Source organism: Myodes glareolus, chromosome 9 (genome assembly GCF_982192425.1).
Source record: "Myodes glareolus chromosome 9, mMyoGla1.1, whole genome shotgun sequence".
NCBI classification, from domain to species: Eukaryota; Metazoa; Chordata; class Mammalia; order Rodentia; family Cricetidae; genus Myodes; species Myodes glareolus.
The window spans coordinates 3,930,011-3,955,566 of NC_142034.1; the positions used below are offsets into that span (position 1 = coordinate 3,930,011).

Consider the following 25,556-nt stretch of genomic DNA (forward strand, 5'->3'; position numbering starts at 1 on the left):
GGTAACATGAGGACTACTGGGGTCAGCAGTTCTGAGGGGGTTGCCCCACCCTCCACCTACCGACTTCAGGGAATGTTCAGTGTGAGCCCACATGTGTGTCTAACACGGAGCCTCTTGGGCCCTCACTGGGGTTCTGGGCAGAGCCCAAGCACCACTGGTAAACAGAATCGGGCGCTGGGCCCCTGTCACACCAGGGAAGTGCACGGCTGACGGGCCCACCCGAGTCTCCGGGGAAGGATCTTGTTTGTCAGCTTGTGTGTTGGTCCGCCTTCTGTCACCGTGACAGCAATGCCCGAGACAAACGGCTTCAGTGGATAAATTTGTTTCGGCTCATGGCTTCTGAGGTAGTTTTGGAGCCTAGAATGAGGCAGACAGCATGGTGGGAAGCGTGTGTCTGGTAAAGCTGTTCACCCTGTAGCATCTGGGGAGAAAAGAGAGAGGGGAAAAGCCCCCTGCCGCCCCTGCGCCTTGCCCCCAGTGCCCTAACTTCCTGTCACTAGGCCCCACCTTCCACCACCTTAGCTCCATGAGCTGGCATTCAAGCCCTCAACACACGGACGCAAAGCGACTTTGCAGACTCGGACTGTGTCAGTGTAGAGGCTCATCCACTTGGCTCTAGACGGTGACGGCACAGGCCTTCCCTATGGCAGCTGTCTCCTGCCTCCTGGGAATCACTGGCCCTGTTCACAGGGACAGAGCTACTCTGGAGGAGAGCAGATATAGCTGGTCCCAGCCCCCCAGGGTCTCTGCCCCGCCTGCCTGCCTGCCTGGGGACTCTTTGAGGTTGCAGACATGGCATGGTACCCTTGCAGCATCTGTGGATTAAAGCTTTTTCCATGGGAGGCATGACAGGGTCCCAATGCTTTTCTGGTACCTGCTCATTCCCCTTTACCTGGCGAGACTGCCCCTGTGAGCAGGACTTATATAAGATAGGCGGGTCCTGAGGACCTGGGATGTTCAACTCGTAAAATAGCACCATGTCCTCAGCTCAGGTGGTCCCACCCCACCTAGTGGGGACTGTGCCTTCTCAGCCTCTCCCTGACTTCACCAGACCCTGTCCTTTGGCCCCTCCTGTACCAGCCACTGCCCATGCCAACCCAAGTCGTCATGACTGGTTTCCAATCTCATCCCACCATCGAGGTTCCGGTCAGGTCTCAGCCTGGGACGGGCTGACCCCTGTGAGACTCCGACTGTCCCTAGACGGCTCTCAGCAGCAGAAGTCCACATGGAGCTAGCGGAGGGTGGCGGTTCTAACTGTCCATACGCTGCAGGGACCGCCAGACCCACGCGGAGGAGAGCAAGGTGAGCTCAGACTCAGTCTTGGTTGTGGGGCAACAGAAACCCGCAGCAGGCAGATCCCAGGGAGCAGGCTGCTTATTGTAACCCGCCTGGGTTTGCAGGAGGCAGGCGCAGCCTCCACCTTGGCTGTTGGCCATTCATAGCAGGGGCAATGGGGCCCAAACTGCAGAGGGACTGGGTTTGATGTTAGGAACAGAAGCCTGTCCCTGTCCCAAAGCTAGCAGCTCTGAACGGGTTATGACACCACCTGCCTTGAGGTGGGGGGCAAAGAGCTCCAATCCTGAACGCCTCCAGCCCCAGCATCTTCAACCATATATCCTGGGCTTCTGCCACGGTCATGGGAGGGGAGCAGGGCTGCTGGGTACAAGAGAGGAAGGGCAGAGGTAGGTGTGGGAGGGTAACTTCCCAAATGCTAAGGAAATTGGCAGGAATGAGCCCTGCAGGGCACATAACAAGGAGTTGGGAAGGGGCTATGACCCTGGCGTTCCCTCCAGTCCTTACTGCCTTGGAGAGTACCTAGAGAAAGCCTTTGCCCAGACACCTACTGGAATCTCCACCTCTCCCTAGGGGCTCAAGCCCACTAGGTCCCCTGACTCCAAAAGTGAACCCTGGGCCTCGGGAGCCAGCTCAAAAAAGGACATCCCCACTCAAGACAGGCAGCTGCGGCTGGGGAGCACCTAGAATGCCCTGGCTTCTTCTCTCCAGGCCACACCCCCACCCTTAGCTCACCCTGCCCCAAGCTGAACATTGCTGTGACCACATGCTACCTCAGTCTCCCCGGATGTAAGCTGACCGTGAGCTGTGTGTGGTACAGACTGGGGGGAGGAGTCAGTTCTGCTCCAGGGATCCAAGAGCTGGCCAAGGCCACTCACCTGTGACTCATTTTCCCATCCAAACCCTCATTGTCCACAGGATTAGTCAGACTCAACTTCCTGTCAGGCACCCACAAGCTCTGCCTGATTGTGGGGGTGCCTGGAACTTCCCAGTGGACTCCAAAACAGGCCCTGCATTTCTCTGAGCCTCGGTGGAGGCCATCCCCTGCTCTGCAAATGGCCACTCTGGTCTGTGCAGAAGTGCTCCCTCAGGCTGAGGCCAGAGCCTCCCTTGCTCACTTCAGCCCCTCATGGAAGTTCCTCCCTGCCACACAGCTGTCATCTCAGCACCAGGGTGACCTCAGCTGGGTCAGGGACCCTGAGTCCTGTCCCTACTTCGGGCACGTGTGGCTTGTGAGCCCAGCAGCGGGTCTGCAGTATGGGTCAGTCCAAGTAGGTAGGTTAGGCTCAGCACATCCGCATTTCTGGGAGCCCTTGTCAAGGGGCAGTCACTGATCTTCAGGCTATATTTTAGGGAGCAGGATCTGAACTGGTTGCATAAGGGAGAACTTTCTCTATCCCGGCCGTGTCCCGGTTGCATGGTTAAAAGGCATAGACATATCTAAGTGCATAAGTACCCTCTCCCCCTCCCAGAGACACTACCCCAATCCCCAACTCCTGCACATCCCAGGAAAAAAAGAGCCCACCAGGGACATTATCAGATAGACCCTAACTTCTCAAACCAAAATGCAGCGGGTGGGTGTTTGGCTGTGGGATGCGTTACATAATTTTCGTTGCTAGGAAATTTCTCTTCCTAATTACATTTCGCAAATTGTTGTTTCGGTGTCCTTCCAGGCAGGGCTCACTGTCGCTAGCAGGGAGATGCTGGAGTCCAGGGGCGTTGTGGGAGGGACCTGGGGTTTCTGTACGGACTGTGGGCTACTTTCTAGGTAGGTCCTGCTTGCCCAGCCTCCTGCCGTTACCCCATACACACACACACACACACACACACACACACACACACACACACACTGCCTCCACCCCCACTGGCCCACGTCACGTCCTGGGCTCCATGCTTAATATCCTGTTCCATTTGCTAAATGAAGACCATGGGTAATTAATAATGCTAATATTCCCTAATGGATGTGCAGGCAGCAACTGTAAGCTGCCTCTGTGCTCGGAAGAGAGCTCGACCGGGGGTGTAGCGCACGCTGCCAGGGGACCTTGGGAGAACATCATCCAGGGACTGGGTGGTTCTCTGTGCCCCCCCACTTCCCCACTCTGTCCTCTAATTTGCCTGTCCAGGAAGGGGGCATTGTCTCTTGTCACCTGCAACCTGAGTTAAACTTGGCCTTCCCTGGTCAGTCTGCCAGCGATCTCGCTTGTCTGCACCTTCTGAGGGAAACAAGCAGAGTGGAGGGGACAGGGCGGGGTGGGGAGAGCTTAGAGAACTTTCTGGAGGAGGTGCTGGGCGGCCTCTGGAATGTTGAGGGGGATCGGAGGAGTCCTGGGGTTTCAGCAGAGACTCCCTGTGCAGGGTGTCTAGGACAGGACCCTGGGGCAGTGCTCTTCTCTGTGAACAGGGTGAACATGAGACTGGAAGGGAAGGCACTCTTTGCTGCTGTGGGGTGGGCTTCAGCAAACCATTCTTGGTTGAGTGAGCTGCAGCTGGGGGACAGGATAAACTGTGGGTACTGCCGCGACGCGTACAGGGAACTGCTGGCCCAGGCTGGGGTCTCCTCGAGGATACTCCTTGCTGATTTTTCATCTTTCCACCTTCAACATGTCTGCTCATTCCTCTGGCTCCCTTCACCAGCCCCAGGCCGTGACAATCCACAGGCATCTCCGAACCTTGACCCTCCTCCGCTCTGGGCGTGTGCAGGGACTAGGCTTCCCTTGGCTTCTGTCATGCCCTAACCCGTGTGTAGGTCAGCCACCCTCCCTGTGGGTATGGCACAGCCTTTGAGTCCCTGGCACTAGCTATGGCCACTTCACCATGTGGCCGTGTGAATCAGGCCAGGTGTGGGAACCGCCCCCCAGCACTGAACCTCTTTTTGAATGGGGCAAAGCCCCATCTTGAGCAGTGTTGGAGAATTGGTGGGTCCAGGGCACAGAGCCTCTGTGGGACCGGCACCCTGGCACACCATGGTGAAGAGGGCCCTTGTCTGGAAAAGGGGTCTCCTCTCCAGGACCTCCCTTACCTCTTGGAGTCAGAAGCGCTCTGTGACCAACGCTATAACCTTCCTTGTATGCCTTGTACTTCCTCTGCCACCCCTCTTGAGAATTTTTTAACTACCAGAGGGCAAGTCTGTGGGCTGTGATGAAATCTGGTACCTCCTGGAGATGACCGGGCAGCCACCGGCTCCCAGTGTTGTCTTGGGGGACAGGAAGAGAGGCCTTAGACCTGACCCCCACTCTCAATTCTGTGTCCACCACCCTGGCATTGCTTGTAGTTTTGTCCATCAGACCAACCACAGACACCATTACCTGCTGACCGTGGCCTCTCCTGTGCCCAGGGAGAAGCTGCCCGGTGTGTGGCACCCAGTCCTTACAGCAGTACCTTAGGCATGCGCACAGAGAGAACTATAGTGATGCTGAGACTCGCAGGAAAGAGGTATGGGAATCTACCTTGCAGGGTAGGGACTGGCCCAGTGTGCTGGGTTCCCTTGCTGACTCCAAGCATGACACTCATTCACCCACCATCTGCCTCACTGAGATCCCACACAGGCTCAATGCTCAACCCAGCCCAGCATCCTCACGCTCTCCAGGGCCCTAGAGGAGGGGCACAGCCCCTCCCCATCGACTTGGTTGGCAGTCAAGGGTAAAGCCTGTCTTTACGTGCCCTAGCCGCTGCCTTCCCAGAGTCATCAGCGAGATGGCTCTGGCTCCTGGCTCATTTCCCCAGGCAAGACAGTGAGGCTGGGAGGGGGGTGAGATTTATGGTGCTTCGTTCCATGTGATTGGTATGCCGTGGGCTTGGAAGGAATTACCGCCTAATTGTGCGAAAATCCTTCCCTTGGCCTGGGACTTTTCAGCCGAGGTCTCTGCCAGCCCTAAGCAGAAAGGGGCTGGGCTGAGAGGCTGTTGGTACTGGGGTAGGATTCTCCTGGGGCTAGCCTCCACCCTGGGCATCTGTCAGTAGATGGGCAGAGGGCTCTGACAGATCCAGGAGTTCCTCCTGTGTCTTGTTCCTGGAACTCCCTTGGCACCTGATGAGGCACACCAACCCTCTCTGAAAGCAGCCTTAAATCACAGACTAAAATCCGGGAGATTATGAAGAGAAACAATTAGACCGAGATACGGTAGAAGAGAGGAAGCCGGACTGTGGTTGCTGGGACGAGGCTGAGAGATGCCAGGCTGGTCAGGAGCACTCTGGATTTATAGCCCAGTGAATGGTGACTGTGAAGGCCAGTAGGTGCCGGTGGCACGGTGGGGAGGCCCCGAGGTCCCTGCTAAAGATGAGTCTCAGGTTACACGCGTCCCCAGTGCCTGCGGTCATACATGTGAGTGGAAATGCAGCCGGTGACAATGGAAACAGGGCATTTCCCAGAGTGCAGGCCTCCTGAGTTCTGTGCCTGAGAGTACACAGTGCCCATGGAACATGCAGGGTACATGCAGCCCATGAGACAGGCAGTATATACTTAGCCCAGGGAGCACACAGGACACATTCATCCCAGAGAAAATGAGGTACACCCAAAACCAGTACACCCTGAGCCTGTGGAACATAGTAAGTCTGCAGAACACCTCGCCACAGAACATGCGGTGCACACACACAGCCCATGGGACTCATAGCCACGTGGAGCCCACACACCATGCAGTACACCTAGGCCCATGGAGCATGCACATGGGACACACTGTGCACACAGGACCATGAATCAGGTGGCAGTGCTCCGCTCATTCGGATACATCCTACCCCGATAGGACCTCACGTCTGTGTCACAATGCAGATAAGGAAACTAGCCAAGGCATAATTGTGCACAACAGGTCCCACCGCAGCAAGGTGGACCAGAGCTAGAGGGGCCACCCAACCCATGCCATAGGCTGAGGCAGGGTGCTCAGCATGCTGCAGGGGGCTGTGTCAGGAGACAAGTGTGAGCAGGCCCTGTGGGAAGCCGGACATCCTGGGACCTGCGGAGCAGGCTCCACACGCAGCCTTGGGTTTGTAGAAGAACCATCGTCCACCCAGGGAGGAACTCAGCCCATCGCCCACCCAGGGAGGAACTCAGCCCATGGCCCACGCAGTGGGGAACTCAGCCATCGTCCACCCAGGGAAGAACTTAGCCCATCGTCCACCCAGTGGCCTCCACAACACTGTGAGAGCCCTGAGGCCTCCTACAAAACCACAAGTTGTGAAGCAGAAAGAGAGGACAAGAGTCAGAATTAGGGTCTAACAGAGCGAAGGCAGTAGGGACTCCCAATTCTCCTTGCTGACAGCAAGTGGCAAGTTAATCTGCTGAGTGACCCTAGGCTTGGGTGCCTGGCCACTGCTTGAGACCCTGCCTAGGTCAGCCCCGAAGTCCCTCTAGGCTCCAGGGAGAAAGAGGTACTCTGGGAATCAGGTCAGTGTGGACTCTGAAGTCTTCGTGGAGAAGATGAGACATGAACAAGAAGGCCTCGTGGGCCCTTGATGGAGTAATATGTGGTGTGGCAGTGAGTTCAGCACCCCTAACTAGTGACCCTAGGTGGGCTGTTGAGACAGGGTAGGCTGGAGATGGAGGCAGGGCAAGTGCCTTGGGAAGACCCCTGCCCCAGCCTTGGAGCCTTCCCTGCCCTTCGCACGCCTGCACCCAGGCCTCCTATCATGTTACCCCTCAATCCTCAGCTTCTTGGCACTCCTGCTGAGCAAAGAGACGCACCAAAGCCCAAGGTTGGCCCTCCTTACCTCCTAGGGTGCTGGGGTCCCAGCACGAGCTCCTCTTGGGCTTCTGTCCCCAGCTACATCTGGAGTGACTTCAGACTGGCAGCATGAAGTAGTCATACCAAAGCATTCACACCAGGGGAATGGCAGACACTACGGCACAGCTATGTCCCCCGAGCTCATATTAAATATTCCCCAGGACAACACTGCCTTCCTGGTACAACCCTAGGGATTCTGGGTCAGGACATCCACACCACAGAAACCCTGAGGACGCAGAAGCTGAGGGTACACCCCTTCTTCTCGTCTGAACAGTGGTCAGTGGTTCAGACCTACCAAGTAGAGCCAGGTGGCAGAATCAAGCAGGCCTGTTTAAAATCCTAGGTTGACCATGGGTTGGCTGTGTCACCTGACTACTCTGAGTTTCTTCACTAATATGGAAAATGCCAGTTCAAGGGACTATTCTGTGACCAAAGGATCATGTGGCTATAGCCTGACTCAGTGCTGAGGCCCCCTGAGTTCTCACACCACCAGTGGCTGCCACCACAGCCGGCTGTCACCTTCCTGCGCCCCTGCTATGTGTCTGAGTGGGTGGAGGCACCAGACCTTGAGCTCTGGGTCTCCGGGTCCAGAGCTCCATCCTTTATTTTATTTTATTTTATTGATTTTTGTTGAGCTCTACATTTTCCTCTGCTCCCCTCCCTGCCTCTCCCCTCCCCTTCAACCCTCTCCCAAGGTTCCCTTGCTCCCAATTTACTCAGGAGATCTTGTTTTTTTCTATTACCCATGTAGATTAGATCTATGTATGTCTCTCTTAGGGTCCTCATTGTTGTCTAGGTTCTCTGGGATTGTGGTTTGTAGGCTGGTTTTCTTTGCTTTATGTTTAAAAATCACTTATGAGTGAGTACATGTGATAACTGTCTTTCTGGGTCTGGGCTACCTCACTCAAAATGATGTTTTTAGCTCCATCCATTTGCCTGCAAAATTCAAGATGTCATTTTTTTCTGCTGTGTAGTACTCCATTGTGTAAACGTACCACATTTTCCTTATCCATTCTCCAATCGAAGGGCATTTAGGTTGTTTCCAGGTTCTGGCTATGACAAACAAAGCTGCTATGAATATAGTTGAACACGTCTTTGTGGTACGATTGAACATCCTTTGGATATATACCCAAAAGTGGTATTACTGGGTCTTGAGGAAGGTTGCTTCCTAATTTTCTGAGAAATTGCCACACTGACATCCAAAGGGGTTGTACCAGCTTGCATTCCCACCAGCAATGCAGAAGTGTTTCCTTTTACGCCACATCCTCTCCAGCAAAAGTTGTCATCAGTGTTTTTGATCTTGGCCATTCTTACAGGTGTAAGATGGAATCTCAGAGTTGTTTTGATTTGCATTTCTCTGTTGACCAAGGATGTTGAACATTTCCTTAGGTGTCTTTCGGCCATTTTAGATTCCTCTGTTGAAGAGTCCTCTGTTTAGGTCTGTACTCCATTTTTTTTATTGGTCTGATGGAGACAATCCCTCTGTTGAGATTCCCTCTTCTCAGGTGACTCTAGTTAGGGTCAAGTTGATGGAAACCAACCATCACAGACAGTGAACTGTGGAGGTAGCCCGCTTCAGAGCTAAGGAAGCAACTGAGGCAGAAGGCAAGAACCCGGGAGAGAGAGCAGGCTGAGGCCTGGGTCCACAGGGCCCCTGGCACCCACCGTAGGCCCCTCTTCCGTTCTTCCAGCATTCTCTTGAGGTTCATTTCCACACCCATAGGAAAACAGCACCACTTCGTCTGTTCCATGGGAAACCTTTGTATGAATCACCAAAGGGATGCTTGGTGCTGATGCAGGAGCATCCAGCTGTCATGGGGCCACACAGGAAGTCCTGGTGTTAAGGGGAGCCGCCACCACCTCCACCTTCTGCCCCAAAAGATAGGTGATTGGTCAGCCCAGATGGGATGGTACAGCTCCAGTTACTTCATGTCTGTCAAGCATACGCCTGGCTGGCTGTCGCCTGAGGACAAAGCTCAGCTTACTCCTGTCCGTCAGGCCCCAGGGACCTGGCACCAAGCGTGGAACACATTTGGTGAGCAGTGCCACAGCACCACTCGCTGGCTGAGTGGTCCAGACCCAGGAGGAGACCAGTCCCACAACCCTCACGAGGAAACGTAGGCAGATGAACTCAGCCCCCTTTTTCTCTCAAAGATCCTGGGATCTGGGGACACAAGGCCCTGGCAGCAGGCTCACTCTACCCTCCATGGGTGTATTCAGACCCATCTTGCAGAAACTGCCTGGAGCACTTTGATCACAATAGGATGCCTTCTCCAGAGCCATGGCAACCCAGCAGTGTGGCAGCAGGAACACAGGCAGATCTCTGACATGGGCTCACTGGGGATGATGCTCAGTGGCTGCCAGGTGTCTTCCCTGGACATCAACATGTCCATTCCTCTTAGATAACCTTTTCTTTGTCCTTAAAATTATATTGTCCTGTAAGGTGCACTTTTGAAAAAGAAAAGAAAATAGGAATATCACCCCTGAGATTTTCTGGCCCCCGATTGACCACCTCGTTCTACTCCCTGGCCTCTCTAGGCATCTGTTTTCTTCTTGTCCCTTGTCACATTACCTCTAGCCACCCCCAGAGGGCCACATCTGCTCTTAATCAGGACCACTGAGCACACATTGACTGTACCTCTGAGCTTCCCCTTCTACAGGTGGGCATTAAGAAGAGATGCAACTCTCAACCTGTATCAGATTCCATTTACCTGCAATTCTACACCTGGCAGGTAGGGGGCGGTATTCAACTCCTGGGTCTGTGCAAGGAAGAGCTAAACTGGGTGATGCTGTGCTAGATGATTCTGCTCATATGAGAAGCAGCCTACAGGGGGCGAATTCATAACCTCTGCGTTGACCCAGATGTCTGGCAGAAGTTTCTACGGAGAAGATGCCATCTCTATGAATGGCATGGCAAAAGGAAACTTCTCACTGGTAGTGACAGGCTGGGCTGGGTCTCTTGTTGTCACCTTCTATCTGAAGGCCTGGAAACTGAAGGAGTATTTCATTTGATCAACGACAGCCAGAGGCAATGGTGTGGGCATGCCTGGTGTCCAGAAAGATGGGTCCAGCTCCACATGAATGCCTCCTTTAGGTGGGACTGGAGACAGGATCATCCTTGCTTCCATGCTGGGGAGATCGCTAGTGTTGGTTAATTTTCCTGTTCTTATGACAAAATACCTGGCAAAAGAAATCAGCCTTAGGGCGGAAAGGTTTATTCTGGAGACAGTTTGGGGGCATAGTTCATCACAAGAAGGCATGGCAGCAGGAGCGTCAGGCAGTTGGTGACACTGCACCCATCATCAGAAAGTGGAGAACATGGGTGCTCAGCCTGCTTTCTCCTTTGTATTCAGTTCAGGACGCCAGCCTACGGTACGGTGTTGCCCACACTCAGCATGGGTCTTCCTCCCTCAGTGAAATATCCCTGGAAACACCCTTAGACACGCTCAGGAGTGTGTGCCCTAGGTCATTCCAAACCAGCCGCGCTGACGGTGACAAGTGACCATCATAACACCCCAATGTGTCACAGGAGCTGGGGACTAGACCCCCACCACCTGCTGGCTGGAGGGTAGCCCCAAGGGCAGCCAGTCTGCCTCACAGAACCTGAATCCCTCAAAGGTTTGGGTAGGCCGGGGAAGTTCAGAGCAGGTACCTCTACTTCTGCCCTTTGACTCCTGTCATCGTGCAGTGGCGGCCCCTGCCCTGGGCGGGTCTCTCTGCCCCAGCCTCTTTCTGGGGTTTGGAAAGCTGACTGCCCTGTGTTAGTTCCTCCTGTGGGACCCAGAACTCAGCCCCAGGCCCCTCTTCCCATCGCCCGTCCAGATATGCATGACCCCATTCCCAGAGCCAATGTGGCGGGGTGGGGAAACTGGGAATGGGGGCTCTCTCGCTCCCTGACCACATAGCCTCTGGCCCCAGCATCCGTTCCTTCAAGCCACCGTGAGGATTAAATGAGTAGTAGGTGACCATGAGGGTCCGTGCTTATGCAGATAGAGAAATGCAATGAGGGTCCATCTCAGGGGACGTGGGTGACACAGGACGGTGACCCTCGTAGCATTGTGGTGATGAGGCTGAGGCTCCCCGGTTCTGCCTTCCTCACTATTGCCTAGAGCGGGCTTTGCCCAGGAGTGGGAAGAAATGGCCCAGTGCCCATTTCCCCCACCCAACAGCATGGCCAGTGGACCTTGGGCAGGCAGCACCCTCTCTCCAGGGGTGAGGAGTCCGAGAGCAATTATCTTAATTGTCCTGGAGGGCCTGAGAGCAGACAGAGCCAGCAAGACTGCAGAGGGCAAGTGGCCAGCTGTCCAGGGAGCGGCTCCAGCTGCTGTCAGGCCTCCAACTTTCTGTCTTCCCCATCAGTACACACCCTGCACACCTTCCCTTGCCTGGCACCCTACGTGCAGACTACAGGACACAGACTGGGGAAGCCGGGCCAGTGACGCAAACAGAGATCACAGGCCTCCTTAGCCACAAACCCTGCAGAAGAAGGGGCCTTATGGGGGACAATCATTGTCTCATTCCATAGCTAGGGACCAAAAAAGATTAAGGCCACATCCAGCCCCATCCAGCTATGGAGGTAATGGGCCAGTGCCTGGGGTCCAGATTCAAAGGCGTAGGCATCCAAATGCCAGTGCTCAGGTCACTCTGCTGGGTTTGGCAGGAGCCACAAGGCCTTCCCATCCCAGAGCGAAGGGAACCCTTTCATTCCATTGTGTCACCCGGACCCAAGAGGTGCAGGTAGCCCACCCACTCCTGTTGAGTATAGGGGACAAGTAGCATGACCACCAGGGACAGCAAGAGGAAGGAGCCGTGAAGGAGGGAGACTCATGGAAGCCAGGGGAGAAAGCGTCCCACCCAGACTGACTGCCTCCCCACCCCAGCCGCCTGGAAGCCAGAGGACAAGGTGTCCCAGCTCTCAGAGCTTAAGGCTGAAATGATGGGCAGCATCTAACGAGGCAGATACAAGGAGCAGTGCCTTGTAGCCGCAACCCTCTGCCTTCTTCCCACACCCACGCCAGTCCCAGCGTCTGTATATCACCCTGAGTCCTTCAGGGATGGATCCAGGCTCCCTGGAGACCCCCACCGTCTAGCTGTCTGGTCCATGGACCAGAGACCCCCTCAAAATCACAGACCCTGTAATAGGGGCTTCAAGGATTCCCATAAATACTGCTGAAATCACACCATTTCAAAACATTGGGGGTGGACAAGGCTCAGAGAGTAAAGGCCCTCGTCACCAAAGCCTGAGGACCTGAGTGCCATCCTGGAATCCACATAAAGGTGGGAAGAGAGAACTGGTGCCCTCCACACACATGCTGTGACATGCATGTCCCCATACACTTCATGCACACACACACACAATAATAAATTTTTAAAACTGAAAATTGCAGCATCGAGTCCAGATGTTGTGGACACCATAGTTGGTACCATTTATCTGCCCCAACATCAAGCCCCAGGTCAGCACTGGGGTGCGCCTATGATGTGAACTGAGGGAGCCGTTCCAGACGTGCTGATGAATGCCTGACCTGGGACCCCCTCTCTCCTGGGATGGCCCCAGCCCTGGGGAGTCCTGTGACGTGGCCGATTTCCAGCCAGCGAGGTGCTTACTCACCTGGAGCCATTTGAGATGCTCCTGGCTTGCTGGAATGAGTTGGGTCCATCCAGCTCCGACTTCCCTCCATAGGCTGCTCCCAGCCTCCCACCTAGTCTTCAGAAGCCACGTGGGTGACAGATCTCTGACACCTCCCCACTCTGTGCCTCACCAACTCTGTCCCTCAACATGCCCTTAAATCCTCGGGAAAAACAACAGCTGTCCTGGAGAGACAGAGAAATATCCTGGGCTGGTGCTCCAGAGTGTGAGTGGGGCTTCTAATGAAGCCTCCCAAAAACCTGAGACCCAAAGGTGCTGGGCAAGCTTCATGGTCCTAAACTAGAGCCTGTTAGAGGCAGGTGACCCCTGAGGCCACCTTCTGGGTGAGAACTCTGAGCGTTTCACAGAGCTAAGCCAATGAGCGACTGTGTCTACACAGACATCCCTTTTCATACACCTAAATCTGTTCTTTCCTCTTGGGCACCTCTTTGTCACCATTTCCCCGAATGACACATGGAACTCTGACCCTAGAGAGTCAGTAAAGCAAGGCAGACACAGCACCTGTTCCCCTGAGTCCGTGTCCTCTCCTGCAGGGTAGGAGATAGCCAGTGGCCTGAGATGATAAACTTCTGGATTCAGGCTCCCAGACTGAGGAGAATATGGGTCAAGGGATGGTGAGTGCTGATCCGGGAACCCTGATTTACAAAGCCTCCCTGAGAACGCATCATGGAGAACAAGAATACCCCAAGGATCTGATGGAAGAACATCCCCACAGGAGGAAGAGCCAGGGGGAGTGACCTGAGCCAGGAGCTAGATAGGCATGGAGCAGCAGGGACATTTGTGTCTGCACAAAACAAACCACATGAGCAGGAATTCGGTGTGCTGTGAGGACTTAGGGTTTCACTCCACAGGGAACAGACTGTAGGGACTGGAACAGAAGCCAGAAGTCTGGAGGGGCAGGGCAGAGTGGAAGCTCTGACTTGGTCTAAGTGGTTGGATTCTGAGTTCATGAAGGCAGAGTTAGAGTTGCTGAGGGACTGTGGATTGTAATAGAGCCGCCACTGTGACCTGAATCCTGAATGCTGAGCTCTCAAGCCAAGGGAGAGGGATGTGTGTCCCAGAATGGAAAGACTTTTGGAGCAGCAGGTTCAATGTGGCATCGCAAGGAAACCAAATTGTAAGCCGTGTGAGGCGCTGAGATTCTGGTAAGACCGTGGATGTTTGCACATGACCTCGTCTAATCCACATACTTCGTAGACACTTGCTTCCACACTTCACAGCTGAGCAAATGGAGGTAGAGACGACAGGCCACTGCCCTCCATGGAGAACTGCCCTCTGTCCCAGGAGGACCCTTGAGGAGAAAGCAATGACAGAGTTCAGATCCTAGGAGATATGGCTCGAATGTAGCACAAATTCTAATAATAAAAACCCGGAGTCAGATATTAGGGGGTGAAAGCCAAGAGATCAGAGGAGCAGAGCAGCCACTAGAGAATTCTTACCTCTCCCAGTGCTCAGACCAAGGGAGCTGTCCTGTCTCTACAAATCCTCAGACCATTGCTGTCTCTACGAATCCTCAGACTGCATCTGAGCTCTTGTCTCCTCCCGCCTTGTATTCCTCTCTCTACCCAGCGATATGGCTCCTGTCTCCACCTCCCTAGTGCTGGGATTAAAGCCATGTGACCCCAAATGCTGGGATCACCTTTGTGTGAGTTCTGTTTCTCTTTTAGACAGATTCAATCTTGTGTAGCCCAGGGTGGCCTTGAACTCACAGAGATCATCTGCCTCTGTCTCCCGAGTGCTGGGATTAAAGGTGTGCGCCACCACTGCCTGGCCTCTGTGGCTACCTAGTGGCTTAGCTCTGCACTCTGATCTTCAGGCGAGTTTTATTTGTTAGATTACAAACAAAATATCACTCCATACAGTGATGACTGCTTGAACTCCTAAGCCACCAGGTGTCTCAGGTCACCTCTGAGCATAAAGTCTCACCATCTGCAGGTGGTCCCTGTGGTACCCTGGACCAGGGGATGCAGAATAAATGGGTGTAACTGGGTGATATCTCCCTGTTGTATATTTCTCCCTCCTCGTGCTGAGGATGGCTGTGGTCCCAAGTGACCCTCAGACCCGGCTACAGACTCATCACTCAAGGGCTTTAAGACGATGCCAGGGCACCACCCCAGGCAACTGAAGTGAAAGCCACCCAGGAGGAGTGGTGAAGCCATATCAGTTAGTGAAGGTTCTCATCAAATATTTACAGGGGAATTGATTTCCCTGGCGTCTGCCAGGCCGCTGACAGGCCCCTCCCTTCCTCCCCCTCACCTTCCACACCCGTAGGCCTCCTATCCTATCCTGCCATCCCCCGTTGGCCATCCCGGGTGCTAGATGCTCTCCACCCCTGCATGGCATTCCCATCTCTGCCCAGCCCTCCAACACCCCCGACCACAAACCATTTTACCCATTTTGAACGCCAGCATGTCTGGTAACAGTGGGAATCATAACTTCTAGACCTAGCTCTATGGAGCAGGGAGTTGGGAATCTCGGGCAAGAGGGTTTGCTGTGCCTAGGTGTGAGAAGGAAAATGAGGGGAGAGGCAATGCGAGGCATACCCCTCTCTTCAGAGCTTACACACTGTCCCAGTTTTGATCTTCTGCATAGACAAGGAAGAGACCAAGAAGCTTCGCTGAGGGGGGGGGAGGACAGAGTAGAGAAGGGGGGAAGAAAGAGAACTTGGGTACCGGAAACTATCGACTCAGTGAATCTGGTCCAGGGTGGCTGGCTCTGGGTGCTTTAGGGAGCAGGGCAAGGCTAACACTCATGGTTAGTGACCAGACAGACAGGGTTGGTGCCAGGCCAGGCAGACCCTTCACACTTGCTGTGCCCTTATGGCGGCCAGGACCCTTGAGCACCATGGCAATGAATCCAGCCTCTAGACAGCTGTGGCCTTCAGCAAACCTGGTGAAGCAGGCCTGTTCTTGCTTCCCAGGGTAACCCAGGCCAGGCTTGGGCCGGGCGCACCCCAAGATGCAAAGAAAGCAGCTACTGGGAGAGTAAACGGAAGCCTGGAGATGTATATGGACAAGGCCAAGGCCGAGTGTATACTCTGATGGGAGAGGCTCTCGTCAGTGAGCATGGGGCATTAAAACACATGGGATCAGCTGTGGGGAACGGAGGGTACTGAAGAGAGTCCTGCAGGCTGACACTTGCCTGCTACCCCAAGTCTGAGGTGGACACAGCCAAAATGAGAGGCCAGTCATGCAGCTGGCAAAGGGGTTGGGCAGACACAAAAGAAAATGGGAAAGAGACCCCCCCTGCCACCTCGTGCCCACACTTAAGTAGGTTCTCACTAAATGAAGTATCTTGTACTTTGGGCCATCGGGAAGTCCATGTTGGGTGGGCATATGTGGAAGGAGACGCCCCTGTCTGTCCCCCTTTCTCAGCTTATCAGAGACATGAATTCTTGCTGATGTCCCCTTGCGGGTCTGCTCCTATGGGAGACATTGCCTGCCCAGAGAGGATGATGCAGGGACTATGTCTTGCAGCAGTGAGCCAGTCTCCTCCCTCTCCGGCCTCTCTTGCACCTGGCTCTGCAGGACAGAAGCCTCGGCTGAAGGAAGGGCCCCTCGCTGAGCTGCTTGTCTGCCTATGATGACTTTTCCTCACCAGTGCCTAAGAGACATGGGGTGGAGCCCAGACCTGCATCCTCAGCCACCAGGCTCCCTGGTGATGCTGACACTGGGGACCCAGGCACCAGCTTTGAGAGTCACTGCAGAGGCCCTGCTGGGGGTTGGGGATCAGCATTGAGGGGGTGCTCATCACTTCTCTGGGCTACAGACTTTTAAGGGGGCAGGAAAGAATCTTGACAAGATCTCGGAGACCTGACTATCGCGGTCACCCTGTCGCAATGTAACTTCTCCTGTTCAATCAAGGCGAACTATGCAGCCACCCCCTTCTAGTGGGAAACCACGGCGTGGAGCCCCAAGGGGGAAGAGGCTTGGTAGCAAGAGAGCGGGTTGCTACTTGAATGCCTGGATACCCGTATGCAGGGAATGCTGGTTTTCATTGGCCACTGTTATTAGGGGACGCCAGGTGGAGGGCGTGAAGATCAATCCTTGTTGGCTCCTGTAGCGACACGTGAGTCTGCAGTGGTCTTGATAGAAGATGATTGGTTTTGAAATCTAGGTGGCAGAACAGAATTCTGAAGTTGCGTGGTCACATGCAACAAGTATAAGCCAGGAGTGGCTTCTGCCGGTACCTCTATCCTGGCACCTCCTGCAGCTCTGCTAGGGGAGCCCCATCCTGAGGACCTGGGAGACGGCATGGGAAGTAGCAGGGTGGAAATCTCAGAGCCTGAATTGAAAGGCAACACCCCCACTCGGATTACTGGCTTCCAAAGGTCCTAACCACGGCTTTGCTCTTCTCTACCTACAGGGCAATCAGGACGCCACGGCTCCGCCTGAAGCGATGGCCCAGCCCTACCCCCCTGCCCAGTACCCCCCTCCGCCTCAGAATGGAATCCCAGCTGAATACGCCCCGCCTCCACCACACCCCACACAGGACTACTCCGGCCAGACCCCAGTCCCCCCAGAGCACGGCATGACCCTCTACACACCAGCACAGACACACCCTGAGCAGCCGGGCACCGAGGCCAGTACACAGCCCATTGCTGGAACCCAGACAGTGCCGGTAAGAGACCCTTCCCACAGTGGTCAGCCCAGGACTGTGGGGCAGAGTGTCCCAGGACATGCTGGCTGGGCAGAACTTTCTAGAAAGGGCCTCTAGGTACATAAGGAAGGCCAGACTTCATTGTTGGGCATCTGCCCCAGAGATCTTCACGCCAGAGAGCCTGCTTCCAGTCCCAGACTTCAGGTACTTCATATCCAACACCAGGGTTCCCTGCAGTGAGCAAGTGCCACCAAGGGGCCATAGAATGGGGTAGTAGTGACCTCACTCACCCGAAGCTGTCTCGGGCTTCAGGCAAACTCTCACCTCATTTGGGAGGTGGGAAGGGTAGTGGAGGCTACAGATGTCCTGTTAAGGGGAAGTTAGAGCCAGAGGCTTGGGCTGCCTAGGGTCTCGGGAGAAAGTCAGGGTGGGCAGTGAACGGTGGGCGGCTGTGGAGCTGTCTCCGGTTGCAGGCCCCCCTGTCTTTTCTAATCACTTGTAATCTACCTGCTTGGCTGCCCTCCAATCAGATAGCTTCAATTACGTGGTTGTAATGCAGCTCGGAGGCGAAAGTGCTGAGCGCGGCACTTCTCAGATTTCCTCATGGAGAAAGGAGTGGGAAAATAGAGCCGCCTGGGTGGGCTGTGTCCCACCGCCCCCTCCAAGGCTCTGTCCTGGAGCCCCCTCCAGGCCCTGGCTGCTGCTACAACTGCTCAGGCCTCTCTGGCTCTTCCCGTTGCGTCCCCTGTGGGCCTTCCCCTCCTTGTTCTGGGGCTTTGGGTTCATCCACCCATCCCTGCTGGCTCCATCCCAGCAGCTGACTGCTGGCTGGCAGGGCCTGGGCAGGAGGCCAGCTCGCTCTGCTCTCCCCAGGCAGAGTGGCACCACCCTGGCGTCTCCCCAGGGGTCCTCCAGCTGTGCTCCCTTAACCTTACCCCCACATCCAGCCTGCCTCCACAGATGTGGTACAGACCCAAACACTGCCCCCTGTGCATGGGCAGGGGCCTCCTCCACCATCGCTCCCGCCACCCCCAACCCTCTGCAGAGAGTCTGCCCACTGTAGCTGGCCTACACCTGACCCTATTCCATGCCCAGCCGATGGTCTTCTTCCTACGCCAGCACTGCCTGCCTGAGTCTGCTCTGAATCCGGCAGAAGCTCCACTCCACTGCATCTGATCCCCCCTCCCCCAGCCACCAGATTCTTCCAGCTGTGGGCCACAGGCTGAAAAAGCCAAACCCCTGGATTACAGAATTGGAGGTCTGGCTCCAAGTCGCCAAGCCCACATATACCCGCTCCATGCTCAGATTAGACAGGTGACCCCCCCCCCCAAAGTTAAAGCGGTTCACCATAGATAAGTCACAGCCATGTGGTTCAGGCCTTCTCTGCTAGACTTTAGCAGACAATCCCCTCTGACAAACCACTTATAAACAAATGGGGGTGGGGTCTCCCGTGAGCCGTGGACTTTCAGTGTCGCAGATGCCATAAGGAGGGCACAGATAACTTTATAATGCAACAGCAGAAACCAGCACTGGGGCCTCTGGACACCTTACTGCTACCAGACAGACACAACTACCAGGATCTGAGTCAACTTCTCTGCCCTGCATAACACAGGCTGAGTGCCAGGCTTCGAGGCAGTTCTGTGGTGCAGAGAGGGTGTGACCAGCCCTGTCCTTTGGGTTCCTCTAGTCAAAGGCAGAGATGTCAGGACGCTGGGAGCTGGGGCAAGGACTGGCTGCCAGGGAGCATCGGGAGCAAGCTGATTTTTGAGGCTTAGCACTCAAGGGACATGCCTGTACCGGAGAATATCAGAGCCCCATGGAACATGCCGCCTGGACCGTCCTGATCTCTGCCTCAGAGTCAAGATATCAGATCTTCTAAATATGCCTGTTTCACCATGAGGGCAGATCTGTCGATCTGACCTGGGAAGGTAGAAGGTACTAGACTCGCAAGAGGACATTGAGGACACTAAGGGAGACCTCCCCTCCAAAAAGAGCCGCAGGTGCCTGGAGGCCTTGCTTTCTGACCAAAGAGCACCTACCCACCTTGCGAGGGAGTTCAATGGAGGACAGGTGTGCTCTAAGAATCCAGAAGCTGCTCAGCCCCTCCCTCAAAGGAGCTGCCTCTTCAGTGCGAAAGCCAGCGTCTGCTGGCTAGGTCCGGTATCACCAACCTATCACGTGGACATTCGGGGAACTCTGTCCACCCACTCCAGCCTTTCCCTCAGCAGCCTGAGACTGGGGCCGAGGGTTCTCAGGATGGCAGACAAGTTGCCCCTCAGAGCTTGAGTCTAGAAGCTTCTCCCACCCAGCTCAGGACCTCCCTTGAGTTCCCAGGACATGACCACCAAGCGCCCTGGTGCCTCCCCCACCCACCCCCGCTCTCAGGATGTGCATACACCATCATCCTATGTACCTCATAGACACACACACACCACAGGGGCTCCTCTCCCTGCCCCAAGAGATTTCCTCCTGCTGATGAGGAGTTGTTCACATTCTCGCCTCACTGATAGTGACCACTAAGTCAGATCTAAAAGACTGATCCTGTCCCAAGCCAGAGGTGAACCAGGAGGGAGCAGGTGGTCCAGCCGCTGGTACAGCTGTGTGACCTGAACATCATATACCCAGCAGTCTTAGGAGCATTCCCAGCTCAGAATTGGGGACTCCTGTTCCTACCAGCTCAGGACTCTTCCTGACAACCTACTGCCCAGACAAGATGCCCAAAGACCCTGAGTAGTGAAGGGATAGCTGACCCTGAAGGACCCAGCCCATCAACTGTCTGTGGCTCCCAACAGCCTTGACCACCAGGGTCCTCAGAAATCCTTAGGTCCATTTCAGCAGTTTTCTCTTTAACCTCAGTGACATTTATCCACGCTCATTCCTGAGACAGCTACTCCTTGCCACACAGGAGACCTCTGCTGTGGTCCCATCATCTGGAGATCCCTTCCGAAAGGGTCATCTCCACCAGTGATCCCAGCAAGAAGGCTAGAGAGCCCGAAGCTCCTATACGCGGATCAGAGTCCCACATCTCTTACCATCCAGAGCCACCTGCTGAAGGCAACACCAAGTGTTCTGTGAGCTCTACAGCATACAAAAGGTTCAGCTCACAGGAAGAGGAAACCCCTCCTCAAGCCCTCATTCATTCACTCGAGGTCACGTGAGTGCCAGAGCTGATAGGGCTCACACCCAGTCCTTACACTCAACGGAAGCTCTTGGAAAGACTGGTGGACACCTGGAAAATACTGGAACAGGGACGGCAGTAGGTGGGGGATGTGGGAGCATAATGAGACTTCTTCCATCAGGAGGTGAAGCCTTGGGTCCCTGGCTCCTTGGCTGCCCAATGGCAGAGCAAAGTAGGCACTTGGGATGAGGAGGAAAGAAGGAAGGTTGAGAGGTGCGAGCCCCTGAACCAGGCTGCCAGTGGGACAGCTCAGCAGCCTAACGGGGGACCAGTCACTGCGGTCAGTCAGCTGCGGATGCCGCATGCAGATGTGCAGCCGGCCAGCAGAGGCGTGGCGTGTCACACAACATCCAAGCCCAAGCACAGAGTCTGGAGTTGTGAAGAACACTCAGAGAGGAAAGACACCTCCGGGCCACATGCAGAGAACCCCTCCTCCCAAGCCCGTTGACTGTCCACTGGTTGACTGTCCACTGCAGTGGCTGGGTCATCATTCGGATCCTCTGAGGGAGCAGGAGGGACGGAGGGAGGCTACGGAGTGGAATTCCAACAGCTAGTTTAGTTTATGCCCCGTCAGCAAGCTTGGCTCCGGGCCAGTAATGGGGTAGCCAGGTCCTTCGGCTGCCCAAGGCCCTCCTAGGTCCCCTCCGCTCATACTTCTCAGGCGAATTCTCACTGCTCTGAGCAGAGGCTGGCAGACCCAAGCAATGGGAGTCAGCCTTCCCGATTTTGCCTTAGCCCCGGGAACTGGCACCCAGCCTTGAATGGGTAGAGAAGAGAAAGCAGAGGATCTGTGATGCCCGGACCACGATACACCAGGGGAAAGTCACGAAAGCAAAGCCACCAGCATCCTGGGAGAGGTCGGGGGCCTGCGGTGACTGTTTCTTCTCTGCATCTGAAGACTGCAAGCAAAGGCTGGGAGGGAAGGGAAGGAGGGCAGGCAGACTCATTACTCAGAAGGAAGGGTCAGCCAGGCTACCCTCACCACTGTGGTAAATGGTAGGAAGGCCTTGCCCCTTGCAATCACAATAACGGATTTCTCAACGCACCTAACAATTTTATAGGCTCCAAGCCCATGTACTTGCCTCTGTACACTGCTGAATAGGATGGGAAAAACAAAGAAGCCCAGACACCCCAGCTTCAGTAGTGCAGTTTTGTGGTTCCCCCTCTCTGGCCAGCTTGCTTAGGCAGGGATTCCTGAGCTATAGTGGCCACCTGGCAGCGTTCATTGCTGCCCTCTGCTGTTCAGAAGCCAGCATTGCAGACACCCTAACAAGGCTGGAATCCTCCAACCCAAGATGATGACTTAATTAGTAGGGACACCTGCAGCTGCCTGCTTCGTGGCTTCCACGGGGAAAAGGGAAGCCACACCTGCCATGAACAGAGTGTGGATTTCATACCTCAAAATATTGCAGCGTAGCCCTGGAGAGCCCATCAGCTCCTGGAGGGACAGCCTACTGCCCTGTGTTGCCCCACAGAGGTAGACCTGGTGCCTAACAGACCAAACATGCACCCTCCTGCCCACTGTGGCTGTTCCCATTACCTGTGTCTTCCTGCCCAAACCCAGCTCCCTTCATCGGGCTTCTGGGTAGTTAGCAAGCCCCAAACAATAGCCTCTCTGCTTGCCACCCGGTGCCTCTCAGAGGTACTGGGGGGTGGGTACCATGCCTACAGCTCCAATATGGGGCTCAGAAGACACACGTTTACACATTAATAGTTCAGACGCAGGCGACTGGTTTGCTGAGCTATACATGGGGCTGTCCACATGAGAAGGAGAGAGGGAAGGGGGACTCGCATGCCCATAGCTGTGCCGTGTCCTGACCGCCCAGTGTTTCAAGGCAGAGGTGCATCTGCAGGACATCTGGATGTGAACTTTGCAGCCCCACAGCCTCTCAGTGCCACCCCAGCTGGTACCTGGCCTCTGGGAGCCGTCACTGGCTGCCTAGAGCCTACTGAGAGCCTCTTGACTGGACACGGGACCATGAGGGAATGGTCTGCCTCCTCATAAAGCGGACGGGAAGGCCAGGGAGCCGCTCACACTGGAGCCCACAGGCCCACCCCTTGCCACTGAGATATGGCATGTCTAGAGGACCCTGCCCATTTGGGCTCCAACTTTTTCAGCTACGGCACAGACGCAGGCACAGTTGCCTTGGGCACAGTGTTCCTGACTATCTTGCTTCCAGGAGACCCATACCATCAGCATTCCTAGAGTCGAGTCTACCCTGAAACAGCCTGAGAACACCAGCACTTCCTGGAAGCCGTGGGAAAGGAACGCTGTGTCTCTCCCATCAACCGCCCAGCGGCTGCCTCTGCTCCTTAAGCCACAATGGGAACCACAGCGACCAACACTTACCTCTGTACCATTCAGTATCTTCACCTATGCCCCAGAAATACTCAGAGTTCAATGGATATATCTGGGAGGTCATCCCTCAAAACCATAGGGGCCAGAGGGCACAGGATTGGAAGAAGGCCATCAGAAGGTGTGTTCTTAGCCTAGTGTTGCCACATAGCTGAGCTTAGGCCCACTGGGCAACAGCAAAAAAGAAGCCCAGGATGGGAACTGGGGCGCCCACCCCCTGTGTGTGCGACCTCAGAGCTCCTGTCCTGCACACTAAGACTTGGAGGATGGGTGGACTGACTAACTAGGTAGACTGATGAGTGTGTGACCTGACTGTGACATCAGCCCTCAGGCATCCAGGAGATGCGCTCCACCGTCTTTGTCCAGACACCCACTCTCCAACCAGTGCTGAGGAAGCGCTGGCCAGTCTGTCTTCACTGATGCAGAGGAAGCTGAGGGTGCATCAGGCTGAAGGCCAGCCTCACTGAAGATGTCTGCACAGGCTCGGCCTCAGGCATGCTGCCCCTGGGCTCCCAGTCCTCCTGCATGAGCCATAGCGTGGTGGGCTTGAAACCTGAGCCCTTTCAAGTTTCCTGCCAGGCAGTGTTTAGTCTAAATGAGGACAGACTATGCGCGACTGACCCTAACAACTCGAGCAGCCCCGGGTTGGGGGGAGGGGGGTGAGTGAAGCGGCATGGCTGGGTCAGAAGGAGTCATGCCTTGGGAGTCAGGGCATGGCATAGAGCGCCTGGCAGATATCTGTACCCTGGAAGCTGCTCCTAAAACCAATCCGATTCCGACACCAGAAGGGTCCCCACTCCCAGAACTTCTTTGAGAGCAACCGAAGTGTGGGGCTAAGAGGCCACTGAGGGTTGAACTCAGTAGAGAGGGCCGTGCTAAGGGAGCTCACAGAAGACCTGGTCAAGAATCCCGAGCCTGCTCTGGCAGGAGAGATGTGGTCTCACAGGCTCCCAAGGACAGTAAAGGCCGGGCCTCGGGTTGCCATCTGAACGTCTGTTGGAGTTCTCTTGAGGATGACTGGCCCAGGGGTGGGAAAGGTTGGGATGGAGAGAGAGACGGATGGGTGGGCCCACACAGTCTCCAGGGTCACCTTACAACCTCACCTTCTCTCCGCAGCAGGCGGATGAGGCAGCCCAGACGGACAGCCAGCAACTCCACCCTTCTGACCCCACGGAGAAGCAGCAGCCCAAACGACTACATGTCTCCAACATCCCCTTCCGGTTCAGGGACCCCGACCTGCGGCAAATGTTCGGGGTGAGTGTGCGCACCCCTGCTTCTCTGTCCCCACCCCATCACTGCATAGAGTCTGTGCAAGGAGATATAGAGTCCTTGAATTCCTCTCATCCGAGTCCAACCAGCTCTCCCCTGGGCGGGGAAGGGGGGTACACAAGCTTAGGGTAGGCGTTTGGTGAGGGCTGTCTCTGAAGCATCATACGATTGATCGCCTGGTTCTCACTCCCATGTCACCTGTTTCCGGGGACCATAGAGTCCCCTGGGCCCCAGCAGCCTGCCTAAAGGCAGATTCTGCTTCCCAGAAGAAGCCTGGAGGTAGAGCCTGGCCCCCTGGCCTTATACAGCCGCAGCCTCTCCTGTGTGTCCCGGGGCTTACATGGTTCCCCTCTTCCAGGCTGTGTCCTGACTCCCCAAGGGAGGGGCAGCTCACAAATACCATTGATTGGAGCCAAGCAGGCAGCAGTGTCCTTCCCAGGTCCTCTGGGTGTGGTCGTAGATTGTGCCCTGCTGGGCTCCAGAGAGGGCAGTACCCTTGCAACCCCATACCAGGCTGCCCCGGAGGCTTGCCTTGGATCTGGACTCCAAGCCAAGTGCTGGTGTCTCTGGGTGGTGTGGCCGCCATGAAGCAGAAGGCTGGGGAATGAGACAGTTTCCTGAACTCCTGGGCCTGCCCTGGCTGCCAAGGACCATGTAGCGTGCCTCTGTTCCTTCTCTGTGTCTCCACCCTTGCCTCAACTCCCCTCTCTCTGTCCAGCACTTGCTCCCTTTCTACCACACAACTAGCAACTCGGGCCCTGAGCCTCAACCCCTGCTCAGCCTGGGATATGCAGGGCAGTGCAGGGTACCTCTGAGCAGCCCTAGTGTGACCCTAGATTTGCACTCCCAATCTTGAGGTGGGTCTCGCGGGATCCGTGTGGCAGGCATGATTCAGAAGCATCGGATGATGATGTTACCGAGGCCTCTTGATTCGGGGTTTTGGGGGGACTCTGACATTAATCAGCTATCACTATAAACAATCACTGACCGGGGCCCTCACCCTGCACCTACTCACAGGGAAGCTAACAGACAAGTAGAAACCAAGTGTCACGTTTCTGGACTCAGAGAATGAGGTAAAGGGTTCCCCTCCATTCAGAACCTGCAGACAGGGCCCTATAGCTACCTTGTCCCCCGGCCCCCAGGCCCTCTTGCCCCGTGTAAGGAATGTGGTAGATGAGAGAAGTGCCTGTCAGTTGCTGACCCTCGCTGGTGTTGTGTGGAGATGTGGGTCTTGAGTTCGTGGTCTCGTATACCACTGAGGGAGATAAGGCTGCCGGTCTAGACTCCAGGCTTGCTGAGGGGCTGGAAGGAACCAGCCGGAGCCAGAGCAACTATCCTGAATGGCAGGGCAATTCTGTACCAGCAGGAGGCCTGGGTTCTAACACACAAGCCTTTTCCACAGCGGGGAGAGGAGAGGGGAAACAGTACTGAGTCCCAGGAGTCACCGGTATAAGGATCTGAGCCCCCCACACCCAGTTCTCTCCCTAACATCTAACATCT

General features: G+C 55.3%; 1 protein-coding gene across 6 annotated transcripts in view; it reads left to right on the plus strand.

Annotated features, from left to right (window-relative positions):
- The window catches only part of Rbfox3 (RNA binding fox-1 homolog 3), a 428,716-nt gene that overhangs the window by 388,888 nt on the left and 14,272 nt on the right, over positions 1 to 25,556 (plus strand). For all 6 annotated transcript variants that reach the window (XM_048451828.3, XM_085696130.2, XM_087909701.1 and 3 more), the window contains 2 exons: positions 17,020 to 17,274; positions 23,904 to 24,041. In XM_048451828.3, the coding sequence (XP_048307785.1) occupies positions 17,053 to 17,274; positions 23,904 to 24,041 (360 nt within the window). In that variant the 5' untranslated portion in view covers positions 17,020 to 17,052. The remainder of the gene's footprint in view (positions 1 to 17,019; positions 17,275 to 23,903; positions 24,042 to 25,556) is intronic.